This window comes from Carica papaya, chromosome 7 (genome assembly GCF_054855325.1).
Source record: "Carica papaya isolate Zhongbai chromosome 7, ASM5485532v1, whole genome shotgun sequence".
Taxonomy (NCBI): Eukaryota; Viridiplantae; Streptophyta; class Magnoliopsida; order Brassicales; family Caricaceae; genus Carica; species Carica papaya.
The window spans coordinates 29,159,606-29,173,217 of record NC_142315.1 but is presented as its reverse complement, the minus strand read 5'-3'; the positions used below and the strand labels follow the sequence as shown (position 1 = coordinate 29,173,217).

Here is a 13,612-nt window from a genome sequence, read left to right as displayed (position 1 = left end):
CAAGTAATAAAGCCTAAAACACATACTGGTCTGAGATCCATTAAGCAAGAAGTTAAAATACATGGAAGCCCACTATAGGCCCATATATACTACTATATATATTCTGGAAACTAGGTTTAGGGTTTTCTCGTCGTCAACCGCGTCTGCTTGGATTAGCTCTCCCTCCCTCTGTGACTTTGCTCCAGTGCCGCCTTGCATTCTCCCGGGAGCTAACAACCATGGCTGAGCAGGTTAATTTCACTTAGTTTCTCTCTAACAATTACTTAGGTCCTCTTATTAGTCATAGCAGACTCATTTGTCATTTTCTTTGTTGTTACAGACCGAGAAGGCCTTTCTGAAGCAACCCAAAGTGTTTCTAAGGTAAGTTCGATCAGGATGTTTTTTGTTCTTGCTGTTTCCGATATTGATTACTCGTGTTTTTTCTTGTTTGTTTATGTTGTGATTCGTGTACACAGTTCTAAGAAACCTGGGAAGGGGAAGAGGCCCGGAAAGGGTGGGAACCGCTTCTGGAAGAGCATCGGGTTAGGTTTCAAGACTCCCCGTGAAGCCATCGAAGGTTTGTACATTTATTTTATACGTCTATGTGGCTAATGTAATCGTTATCTTCCTCTTGTGAATAAGATGTATGTTATTGAGTGCTTTGCGATTCAACTTTAGCTGATGTACTCGTTCGGTGTTTTTTTTTTTCGATCAATTAGAAATCTGTTCCCCCGAATAATACATAATGCAAGTTTTAGTTGAATAGGAGATTGGTTCTAGAAATATCCTGAATGTTTTAACACTGAGAATTCAGCGATCTAGGTAATTCTTAATGGCTTCTAAAATTTGAAGTCTGTTTACTTGCACCGTGTCTGCTTGTCAATGACCTGGTGTTTCTCTTTGAAATAATTCTGAAACATATTCCTTCTCCAAGAATTTATTGTTATGCTTTACAGTCAAATTTTTTTTTTATTGTTATACTTACGAAGCTGCAGAACGATCTCTTGAAAATCATAGGAGTTGAGGGAAGATCTTAGTTAACTGTTCTTATCCTTGTAAAAGGGTCTGTTGATTGTGGTTCCCTTTTTTTGTCACGGTATTTGTTCTACAACTGTTGACTTCCTCAAACTGAGCTGGGCGGCACAGTGCTAGTATCTGATTAGATTGGGGTTTGGCTGGGTATTTCGTGAAAAAAAGAAATTAACTATCCCCGTGCATACCTTTTGGGTTATTCGGAAGGGAAAGAAATAAAAGAGCTTTTGGTAGACTTGGGGATATATGGTTCAAGACTCTCCATCTGTTGTCTGAGTAACCTTTATTCTGCTTAGGATCTGAGGGACCTCATTGCATTTTAATTGATTTCCAAGTCACCCATCTTTAATATATTGGTGGCACCTCCTTGGTGCTTTGTTAACAGGAACTTGTGTTGAGAAAAGGTATTAACAATGGAGAGGAAGAGCGGGTGCATTGAACCATGAAATGTTGGGATAGATTTCTGTTGTCAATTGCATTGCTGGAAGTATAGAAGTTTAATACAACTTCTTGAGATGTGAAAGTGTTGTATATCATTATATCAACTACTGATTGTTCTTTTGTATAAAAAATGAGAAGTTAAAAATTGTTTTTGAAAGTGAATAGTTTTTGTATGTTGATAAAACTAGAAGGACAATCAATGCTTCTTTAAGGGCTTGGTTTGTTTGACTTATTGCTTAGAGTCTGGTGGTATCCTTGTAAATACCTTTTCATGTTTGAGTGGAATGAAATCGAGCTTTGTTTTAAATGTTGTGTATAATGCTTTTAATAACTGAAATAAATAAGTTACGTTTTAGTTATTAAATTATATTGTTAGAAGTCCTAGCTGAATAAACATGAAGATATTGACGGTTGAAACTATGCTTTTGCTAAATGGCATTTCCTCTGTAGAATTTGAGCATGTTCTATTTCTAACCTTGATTAGTGTTAATTCATGAGGGTAATATGTTTCCTCAATTTTAAGGTCTTAATTTGAATAGCTTATTGGTCTAATTCCTACTTGCGTATTTGTTTCAGGAACTTACATTGATAAGAAATGCCCCTTTACTGGAACTGTGTCAATCAGGGGTCGTATTTTGGCTGGTACCTGCCACAGTGCCAAGATGGGGAGGACCATCACTGTTAGAAGAAACTACCTTCATTTTGTGAAAAAATATCAAAGGCATGTCCTAGCACTAATGGTAGTTGTATTGTTTTCTCATATGCATTGTAAAATACAAGTAATTATTTTCTTTTTATTTCTGTAGGTACGAGAAAAGACATTCGAACATTCCAGCGCACATTTCACCATGCTTCCGTGTCAAGGAAGGAGATCATGTTATTATTGGTCAATGCAGGTAAGTTTTCAGCAGAATGTTAATTATTTATTCATTTTTTTAGAATAAGCAATATTGCTCTTGGCATTGAGTTATATGATTATGGTTGTCCCTCCACTTAATTTTCAGGCCATTGTCAAAGACTGTAAGGTTCAATGTCTTGAAGGTGATCCCTGCTGGATCTTCTAGTGGCGGGAAGAAAGCTTTTACCGGAATGTGAGGAGCTCGCTCCTGTTTTTTGCGGTAGCATGGTGCAATAGGTTATGGGTTAGAGTTGTTTGCTAAAGTAAGAAGAGACCCTCCAAGTTTTGAACTGCATTTAGATTTTTTTGGAAAACGCGGACCATGAGTTCTTATCTTTTTCTCTTTCTCGTCTTTCCAAGTTTAAATATTGATTTCGAGTACGGCCAAGCACATTATTTTATGAATAGAATTGCAATTCACTCAATCAATTAGAGTTATTTATTCCATTGCATCACATGCGTTATGGATTGAATCTGCAGAAGTTGAATTTGCCCTGTTCTTTTCGATATTCAATCTCCTTTATTAGTTTCAGTTAAACATTGATGGATGCTGGCAATGATGCCCGAACGAAAGTGCTGGAAAGTTATCTTCCTGATGTGATACATGAAAGTTCTCTTGGCTTTGATTATGTACTTTGGGTAAATCATGCAGCAGGCGATTAAGTCGATAAATCGAACATTTAATCGATTTGGTAGAGATGGTTGGGTTATGTCGATGACTCGAACAGGATGTTAGTTTAAAACTTCGAAAGAAAAGCTAGTGTTGCAGAGATTGCAGCCTGCATGGGCTGAAAGTATGTTGGCCATGCTTCTATATCTAACCATTTAAATTAGAATTATATTTATATGCCAGGATATGAATATTGAATTTAATATAATCCCATAACATTTTTGAACTCACCAAAAAAAAAAACCAATTCATACTCAAACAGTACATTTTTTTTATCACTATAGTTTGATTGAGTTTAATAATTTAGTGTGTTAGTGTAATTTTTAATATTTATGAATGAGACAAGTGTAAGTATAGGTGTGATTTACACCCATTTATTAATTATACCTATATATAATTTGAACTTTCTGTTATTTATTTACTCATCCATTACAAAATGTGTAGGTAACAGGTCTTAGCCAGTGATTCACACCATTAGCCATCCCTACTCATCTTAACCATCTCCACTTTTTCAAATTCAACTTCCAAAATAATTCAAGAAAGCCAACACACCAATCTCTGATCCAGGTGGGTATACATATATACAAAATATATATGTATATGTCTTATATATATATATATGTCTGTGTGTGTATAGAAAACTTGTGTTTCACAATGGTGTTGGAAAGGGTTAAGTCTGAAACAACTTTACTTTGCAAATTGAAAATAAAGGGTTCTGTGCTGACTCTGCAATTTGCAAAGTAGTTAATATCATATTATATCCCTAAACTTTATTAACAAATTTAATCAGAATTTAAGAGATGATGTAATTACTTTTACAAGTAATGCACATCCACGGACAAGATTAATCCACGTCATCACAAATCACCATCTGATCAACCATCAGATTACACCACCGAGATTTCAAATTTTGTGTTACTTACATATGATTGGAAATAAAATCTTGTAAAGATTGTATTTTTATTCATACCCTAATCTATACTACTACGAAATTATTCGAATCATAATTTAAGATGAACTCGAGTTTCTATTATTATTTAAAACAAGATTATGATATATTTATCGAACCCTTTTTAAATTATTAAAATTTTATTATGTGTGTGTGTGTGTATATATATATATATATATGTTTTTTTTTCATGTGGAGGAAATTTTGATTATACAAATTGGATTCTTTGCTTTACCAATTGGAAATGGAAAAGCCAGGCATGATGTCATAAGCAAGGAACCATTCTTTTTTGATTTAGTGATCGCCATTATTGATCTGCAAAAAGAAAAAGAAGAATTCAAGATATTTTGGAAAGATGTGGGCGAGACCCACTTACCAACTTTTTTTTTCTCGGAAGCCAAACAGAAAATAGGAGAGAAAATTTTTCAATGTCATTTTCTTCTAATTCACAACTGGCCAATTGGGTGCTTGAAAATCTCACTGTCAAATCTTTTAAGCAGCAATTATTACCCAATTTAATTTTTTATTTTTTATTTTTTTAAAAAAAGACCCACGTGGTCCTCCAACATGGGCAATTTTATATTTTAAAAAAATTAATTATTGAGTTAAAAAATTAATTAATTAATTAATTAATTAATTTTTGTTGGCTTATTTTCAAAGTAATTTCTTAAATTAAATTATTAAATAAACAAATTAGTTGGTAATGCACACCATGTGTTCACATTTGGTAGCAAATGAAATTTGGAAACTTGAAAATGAAGGATTTTGACCTTGTGATTATTTCAATTTTTATTTAAGATTAAAATTTTAAAATTTGTTTCTTGCCTAAAAATAAGAATCTAAATTTATAATAATTATAAATATATTATATAGTTTATTATTATTATTATTATAACATATAATAATTTCAATATAATACAAAATATATTATATAATTTACCTTTTTTTCATATATATATATATATTCTCCATTTGTTTCATAATTACATAATAAGTTTGGCCAATTGCTGTTTCTTTTTGTTTTTGGCTTATGTTCACATTCACATTAATTAATATACATTACACAAATTATAATATAATTTCTTAATAATATATATATATATATTAAAATATATATTGTGGAAGAACATAATTTTTCATTTATTTTTTTGTTGATTTTACTTTTTTTTAGTGTTCCAAAAGAAATTACCCACAAATTTTGTTTGCCTTTATTTTATTGTTATTATAATTTTATTATATAATTATGTCAAATCAATATAACCACTTAGGAGGTGATACATAATATATCATTATTTATTTCCCAATTATTTCAGGCATAATTCAAGATTTGAGCTTGACAACCAAATGATAACTTCATATTTTTTTTTGTTAGTCTTCTAATTTTCTTCTTCTTTTGAAGAGAAAACTTTATTCTACTTAATTAAAGAACGATTATCTCGTTTATTTTATTTATTAGTATATTAACGAGATTATAGTAATTGAATTAAGATAAATTTAATTGGATTTGTTGTATTTTTAGAACAACGAAGATTAGATTCTCTTACTTAGAATAAGAACAATACAGTAAAAATCTGTTCTAAGAAAAAAAAAAAAAAGGGTAGAAGCATTATATTTAAGCTTGGAGAGTTTTGGTGTGTTTTATGTTAAAAAAGATTGGAATGAATTTGCTGTTTTCACATGCAAATTTTTGGGGTGTTAAGAATTTATATATGCTGGATGGATCCATGGAGATTTGGATTATTCAGTGTCTCTTTCTCCACATGAAACCTGAAAGAAAGGAGAAGAAAATTCCAAGAAAAAGAAAATAAACATGGGGTTAAAAGTCTACCAACAAAGCCATGAAAGAGAAAAATACCAGAAACTTAAGAACGAAAATATCAAAAGAAAAGCAAACTAGCCTCTCAACCAACTGGTTTTCAGCCACGCTTTCGTGTGGAAAAATCTCGACTTTAAAAAAATGGAAACTTAAGTTCTCTCTCTCTCTCTCTCTCTCTCTCTCTCTCTCTCTCTTTCTTAACCACTACAGCAACATTGACCCTTAATTCATTTAACTCTTTGTTGACATATTCCCAGTATCTTCTCTCCAATCCATTATTTTTCCCCTTTTCATTCTCTTTTACTCTCCATTTTCTTCTGCTTAATTGCTTTGGATTCCCACATCAAGTGGCTGTGCGCCTGAGAAAACATATAAACACAAGGCATCATCGTCTGTCGTCTCCCACCATGTGTATACAGGACGCAGAGGAGGTTAACCAAGAATTAATGGATGAGCTAAGGGACAGCACCACCAGCAGTAGCAGCAGCAACGACAAGAACAATAATAAAAAGCCCTGGCCTTTACATTGTGCTCAAGTCTTGGGTACCCAGATGGACAACTGGGATAAGGAGTCTCCTTCCTTGAGTTCCAGGGACCGGATCACTGTAGGAAACTCGTTTCCTGTGAGAATTCAATTCCTCAACTTTGAGAATTTTAGAAAGTTCCTTCTTTTTTTTTTTTTTTTCCCTCTTTTCTAAATTTGGTTGTTGGGTGGTTTTGGTTTATATCTTCTTCTTTTGGGATTATTGCTGCTTTTGGTGTATATTTGATTTCTAGGTTCTGTTAGATCTTTTTGTTGTTGATGGTTTGCGGCTGTGGATTTCTGATTTTCTTTTTTTGGAAAAAAAAATTTTCAATTGGGTTTTTTCTTGTTTTGTTGAACATTTATGGGTTGCTTGTATGTGCAAATTGCAGATGAAGGGTTTGAGATGATTTGCAGTTATATATCACTGAGTGACTGAAATTAGTCTTGTCAATTTCTCTTCTAAGGAAATTAGTATGCTTCCTTTGGTGTATAGTTCCACATCAAACTTCAAAAAATTTCAACCCTATTAAGAACATAAATTATTGTTTCAACATTGAAGCTTTCTTTTCTCCTGTTGTTTTCTCCTCTCTTTACTGACAAGTTATTGTTGGATGGGGAGACATTAAATTCACCATGATGGATTTTTCCCCTCCACTTTTTATTGCTCCATAGTGGGATTTCCTCCTTCTGATGAATATTGTATCAAGGGATGTTCTTGATCATCCTCCTGTCTGCATTCTCTGGGTTTTGTCCATATTTCTTCATTTGGTTTTGTTTTCTGGTAAACAAACATTTTCATAGTGTATAACAAAGAGAAAGACAAGTCAGACGGTTACCGAAAATGCTTTCCTCCATCAATGTGGATTTTTGTTTGGGTTTAGGCCATAGCTATATATCCTACAGAGGGACTTAAGATGTTGGGTTGTCATCTATATTAAATGTAGGCTTAATTCCTTCATCATACCAGTCTTCTATCCCTGTTGAAGTTGAATAACTCAATTTGTTCGATATTTTTGATGAGTAAATCTGCAAAATATATTTGAAAATACTCATTTCCCCTTATATTTTCGGCACATTGGATATATGATACTGCTATAATTCTGGGTTACCGCAGAAAAGTAGACTGAATCCATGAGTTAATTTCAATCATGTTTCCGCAAAAAATGAGTTGGTGTGCCAATTCAACTAGACATTTTGCTATTATGTACATTGTATTTTAACTGTCCAGTCTTTTTTTTTTATCAAAGTTCAATGGTTTATTTTACTTGTTAAACATTCTAGTGTTTCATTCTAAGTTCTCGTGTTCTCCATCCAGCTTGAAAGCATCTGCGAGGATACAGTTGTTTTGGACAGAAAGCAGAACATAGTGACGGATTTCGCTCCTGCCTTGCGTTCAGGAGAGTGTTCTGACATTGGAGGGCGTAATTCTATGGAGGATACTCACATATGTATCAGTGACTTGGCTAAGAAATTTGGCTATAACCTGCATAGTGAGGAGAAAGTTTCGTTTTATGGTGTAAGATCTCTGATGAACTTTTATTTGGTACTGTAGTTTCTGTTGTTTTAGCTATTTGGTTTTGAGACTTCAAAGAAAAGATTGGTGTTTTAGCGGGCATGAAATTTCCTAGTAAGGAAAATGATATCATCTAATATAGTAATTGGCTCGAGATAGGTATTTGATGGACACGGAGGAAAGGATGCAGCATATTTCGTTCGTGACTATTTGCCAAGAGTAATTGTGGAGGATGCTGATTTTCCTTTAAAACTTGAGAAAGTAGTTACAAGATCATTTATGGAGACTGATGCTGCATTTGCACAGTCATCCACTCTTGATTGTGCCCTATCCTCTGGCACAACTGCACTCACTGCAATGATATTTGGGAGGTAAATACGACCTCTATTTCAGTTCTAGTTATGAATTCGTATAATCTGCATGCATATATACGTGCTACTTGTATCATATTTTCAGACAGACAGACGGACAGACAGAACGACCTTTTTAGCCAGAGAATGACATGTTTTGTATATGTTTTCTCCATTTTCTGAATTGGGTTATGATGTTATCTCATAGGTCTTTACTCGTGGCAAATGCTGGAGATTGTCGGGCAGTACTGTCACGACGTGGAGTAGCCATGGAAATGTCAGAGGATCATAGGACTTGTTGTCCAAAAGAAAGAATACGGATAGAGTCTCTTGGGGGATATGTTTATGATGGTTATCTTAACGGTCAATTAGCTGTCACCCGAGCCTTGGGCGATTGGCACCTTGAAGGAATGAAGGAAATGAGCGAAAGGGGTGGACCCTTGAGTGCTGAACCAGAACTCAAACTGATATCACTAACAAATGAAGACGAATTTCTTATCATCGGTAGTGATGGAATATGGGATGTTTTCACCAGCCAAAACGCTGTTGATTTTGCACGAAGGAGACTTCAAGAACACAACGACGTAAAATTATGCTGCAAGCAGATAGTAGATGAAGCAATAAAGCGCGGAGCCATGGACAATTTGACTGTTGTAATGGTGAGTTTTCACCAGGAGCCTCCTCCCCAAATAGTGGTACAGAGACCCAGTGTGAGAAGAAGCATTTCTGCTGAGGGACTTCAGAATCTGAAATCCCTGCTAGAGGGATAAAACCCAGGTCATAATTTTGAATTTCATTGCTTCAACAGGCTATAATATAGAACTAGTCAATAAAAATGGTTGACCCATTTTGGCAAGTCCTGAAATTGGGTGTATATAAATTCATCAGGGTATATAGACATTCCCCTTTTCTATTTCCTCCCGTTAGTGGTGCATCATTCAGGAAAGAGAATTTAGGCTGAGAAAAAGAGAGAACAGATAATCTTGTGGAGAATAATTCAGCAAAACAATATTCTGAAATTCTTTTGATCTCTTCCTCGGTGACTTTGGCATCTGAGGAGCCCAAGGGGGCTGATTGGTGTAGGACTTTCGTATTATATATGTTATATAGAATTTGATTTGTGCAAAGACACAAAATTTAGAGAATGATGTACCATCTTTTCTTAGCCAAGAAAGATCTTATATAATTCTTTCAGCTCTGCCTCTGATTATTGCTTCTTATATACTTTTTGCCCATTTGGTTCGTGAATCATGAATATCCTACGATCATTTGCACTCAGTAGAGTATTTGTGACAGGTTCGAGTGTGATTAGGTCATACAAATCAAGTGTGGAAAATGGTTGAGGAAAATCTTTTCCTCCTTTTGGGTTCGTGAATCATGAATATCCTACGATCGTATACACTCGTAGTGTATTTGTATTAGGTTCGAGTGTGATTAGGTCGTGCAAATCAAGTGAGGGGAGAAAGGGTTGAGGAAAACTTTTTTCTCCTTCTCGTCAGGTGGAGGATGGATAAAAGGGAGTTTGATAGCTCTTTAGTTGTGTTATCGGTGTACCAATATCATTTCCGAATCGAGTCTAAAATAATTAGACAATGAATCACATGTTGAAGTAAATAAAATTTTTAGTTTTAGTGAATATTTTGTATGATTTTGATTAATACAATGACAGGGATTCAAAAACATACAACATTCCCCACCAAGTATAACATACTTAGGTTTATCCGCAAAAATATTCGATGAATATTGATTTATTTTTTAATTTAGTCTATACTTCTTTATTGACAAAATTAAATTTATAATTCTTTAATTTTTTACATTTATTTTTAAAATATTACATTGAAATTATATGAAAGTGTAATTATATTAAATTTAACAAAAATAAATTGTGTTAGTTTTAAGTATTTTTTACTTAAATTATTTACATAAAACACCATTGTTGTTTCTGGATTCACAGAAGATGGGAGAGTAGAGAAAAAGCCATTACAGCTTTCTTTTCATTTGTTGTTTATCTGCAGACCAGTCAGAATGAAAGTTTCTGTTTTGGTAAAATAATGGAGGAAATTGCCCTATGGGGGAAAAAAAAGGAAAAAGAGAAGTTATCATTGACGATATTGATGATAGTGATGATATCGATCGTGAACTTAATATGGAGCCGGAGCTTCTAACTATGATGAATGCGTTAACTATGGATATGATGTCGGAAATAGACCGATTTTATATCACCCTTAAATTCGAATTAGCAAGAGCAATGTTTCCTTACATAATATGGATTCCAAACATTCATGATCTGGATGTGAATGAGTCGAATTACTTATCCTTCGGTCTATTAGTGAACTTTCTCTCCAGGAATTGTTAAAGATGTTCTACTAGAAAGATTCTTGTTATTGTTTCGACTCATTCTCAAAAAAGTGAATCCCGCTCTAAGATATGAAGACTTCTTATTCCACAACCATGAAAGCACTTTTTTACTCTTTCATAAGATTATATATACCACATAAAATATTTTTGCTTCAGAAATGGAAATGCTTACCTTTCTTTTTCAATTAAAAAAAAAAAATTAATTTCGGTATTAGTCCAATATCACTATCCAAAGTAAGGAAACCTAACCACTACGAAGTATTTCTTTCTCCATAATCGCAATAGTTTACTATGACAAAATCAATTTGGTCACCGTAATTCTATTAATATGCTAATGAGGTAAATCTCTAAACTACAATATTAAAGATTTTGAGTGTTACCACCGACCTATAATACACAAAAATAACGAGCTCTATTTAGTAATTGTCTGACAAACTCAGAGATTTTAAGTGATGATCATCAAAAAATTAATTTACAAACTAATAGAATTGGAATTTTGCAGCAAGCACATGCTCTTCCTCTTGCCTTTTAGCTTGATTTGCATCTGAATGATGGCTTTCAACCAACAGTTTTTGCTAATATTTCAATACATTAGAGGCTTTCTTTTAATCTAATTGATTAGTTGTAGAAAGTTTAAAAGACTAGTTCGAGTACTAATCAGTTCAGTTATTCCAAATAAAAAAAAAAAACTGTCATAAAATGTTCCTCTTGCTGAAATCTACATGCTAGAATTCTGATTTTTAAGCAAATGATAAGTTTAATGAAGATTTTTTTCAGGAAAGGAGTGATTTCTTGTATATGTTTAAATGGACCATGAATTTTGTATAAAGAATGAGATACAATACTAGAGCTACAAATACATGTTTGATGATTTAAGTTCAATGGACCATGAATTTCGTATAAAGAATGAGATACAATCCTAGAGCTACAAATAAATGTATGATGATTTAAGTTCAATGGACCATGAATTTCGTATAAAGAATGAGATACAATCCTAGAGCTACAAATACATGTATGATGATTTAAGTTCTCGATTATCTTTCTAAAGTATGATCTTTTCCTAATTAGGTTGAGGTACAGAATTCATACTTACGAGTGATGCCTTCAAAATTCTGCATCAATGCTGCATGAAGCTAGTCCACTGCCATTTTCCCTCATTCAACTTCGTTTTAATCTCACTTCTAACAATACGAATCAAAAACAAAGAAGCACAGAAAATAGAAGCAATAAGCATAAAAAACACACTGTTCCATCCCCTTGTCGAGATATAACCAGCTAAAACTGGCCCCAGAGCTCCTCCTACTGAACCAGTACCGTCAATGATTGCTGTTACAGTTGCTAATGCACGGGAATTTCCTTTAATCAAGTCCTGTGTGCCAAGATCTGCTGCCACAGCTGTTGTGATAAGTGAGTAAGGACCATTTACGAGCAATCCAGAAAGAGACATCAACGTGATGCTGGCGAACATAGAGATGCTTCCATAAACACGATATAAAACAAGGGCAGGGACCGACAGGGACAAAAAAGCAATTGAAGTAATTGCACGAGCTTCAATTGCATCAGAAATGTACCCTGCTAAAATCCCACCAAATACTCCTCCAATATCAAATATTGTAGAAAGAATTCCAGCAGTTTTATGTGACAAATTCACACCAGCTACAGCTGCAATTCCAGAACAAGACTATAATTACTCATCAATTCAAACACCTAATGCTTGCTGTATCCATTTCAAGTTACAAATCCCTCATCTGGGTCACAAAGTTATAGAACGCTGGAATTATGACCAGTGTGAATGGCATATAGTCTATTTTTCTTATTCTTCATCAATGAATTCATGTAATGAATCATACTGCCACTAACAACAAATGTTTTTACACTAATCCAGATTCAGTAATAAACTCTCCCTGTGATAAAATATTAATCAAGAAACTCAATGTATTTAGAAATGGTACCTGTATGCCTTATGTAGAAGGGCAACCAATAGAGAAACGTGTAAGCCACCAGCTTAGAAAAGAACAAGCAGAAAGCAAATGGAGCCACACCTGGCAACCTCCAGGCCTCCAGGAAGCCAATGGGAGCTGATGGATCTGAGTCTTCAGTCTCAAGAAGCACTGCCTCCTCAGTCTCTACTTTCTCCAAATTCACCACTCCATTTCCATTTTCATTCATCTCAATCTCCTTCCCGGCTGCCTCAAATCCTAAATCCCCAGGACTCACCACAAGAAAAAAGAACACAAAACCCCCAACCAGAATCACTAGAATCCCAGGCACAACAAATGACCATCCCCATCCAAACTCCAAAACTCCAGATGCCACCACCGACCCAATAATGTTACCAACTGATGTATGTGAATTCCATACTCCCATTATCAACCCTCTCTTCTCCTTCCCAAACCAGTTTCCCACCACTGCAACCACACAAGGCCACCCTATTGACTGAAACAAACCACACACAATCTGCACACCCAAGAAGTACCATAACAAATGCACATCAAACCAATAGCCTAATCCAAAACCTATGGTGAAAAGCCCACTGCCAATCATTCCAAAGACAAGGAACAATCTCAAATCAATCCTATCTCCAACATGTCCTGCAAAATACATGCCTACCGAATACGCTGAAAGGAAGGCGAGATCGAGTTCTCCAAGCCTGTGTGGTCCCTCCGGCCCGTCAAACGGCGCCCATCCGGTATCCGCGAAGCTCGAATTTGAGTTCAGTGGATCTAAACTAGCTTGAGTTGTCGACGAATTGGACTCAATCGTGGGCCCGAGTACGCTCTTGACGATGCTTGGGGGCTTGCGAGATGCATGGAAGGATGCATAAGCGAGGAAAGTAATGATTAGGACAGAGATTTTGTGGAAGATAAGGGTTTTGTTAGGAGGTTTAAGGGTTGGGAAGAAAGTAAAAGCTGGAGCTAGGGTTACTGTTTCTGATTGCATCGTGGATCATATAGAATATAGTATTGATACAGAAAAGAAAAATGTACACCAAGCAGAGTTGAGAGAAGTTAAGATACTTTAATTGATGGTGATGGAGTTTACGGATCTAGGGTTAGCATTTTCGTGATTGATTGATCATT

At 34.6% G+C, this 13,612-nt stretch overlaps 3 protein-coding genes across 4 annotated transcripts; 2 read left to right on the top strand and 1 right to left on the bottom strand.

The window, feature by feature from the left end:
* Nucleotides 1-109: 109 nt before the first annotated feature.
* On the top strand, nt 110-2,775 carry LOC110815735 (small ribosomal subunit protein uS17). Its single transcript, XM_022043669.2, has 6 exons — nt 110-230; nt 320-360; nt 456-556; nt 2,029-2,173; nt 2,259-2,348; nt 2,457-2,775. The coding sequence occupies exons 1-6, from the start codon at nt 219-221 to the stop codon at nt 2,545-2,547; spliced, it is 480 nt and encodes a 159-aa protein (XP_021899361.1). The 5' UTR covers nt 110-218; the 3' UTR covers nt 2,548-2,775.
* Nucleotides 2,776-5,839: 3,064 nt separating this feature from the next.
* On the top strand, nt 5,840-9,368 carry LOC110815723 (putative protein phosphatase 2C 27). Of its 2 annotated transcripts, none has more exons than XM_022043654.2 (4): nt 5,840-6,390; nt 7,627-7,827; nt 7,984-8,195; nt 8,383-9,368. In XM_022043654.2, exons 1-4 carry the CDS (start codon nt 6,193-6,195, stop codon nt 8,942-8,944), a joined length of 1,173 nt encoding a protein of 390 aa, XP_021899346.2. In that variant the 5' UTR covers nt 5,840-6,192; the 3' UTR covers nt 8,945-9,368. The 2 variants fall into 2 exon arrangements, with proteins under 2 accessions (XP_021899346.2, XP_021899345.2); XM_022043653.2 differs by having other exon boundaries at nt 5,844-6,408.
* Nucleotides 9,369-11,478: 2,110 nt separating this feature from the next.
* On the bottom strand, nt 11,479-13,612 carry G3PP5 (Major facilitator superfamily protein). Its single transcript, XM_022043668.2, has 2 exons — nt 12,485-13,612; nt 11,479-12,194 (listed from the first exon to the last, which is right to left on the bottom strand). The coding sequence occupies exons 1-2, from the start codon at nt 13,470-13,472 to the stop codon at nt 11,650-11,652; spliced, it is 1,533 nt and encodes a 510-aa protein (XP_021899360.2). The 5' UTR covers nt 13,473-13,612; the 3' UTR covers nt 11,479-11,649.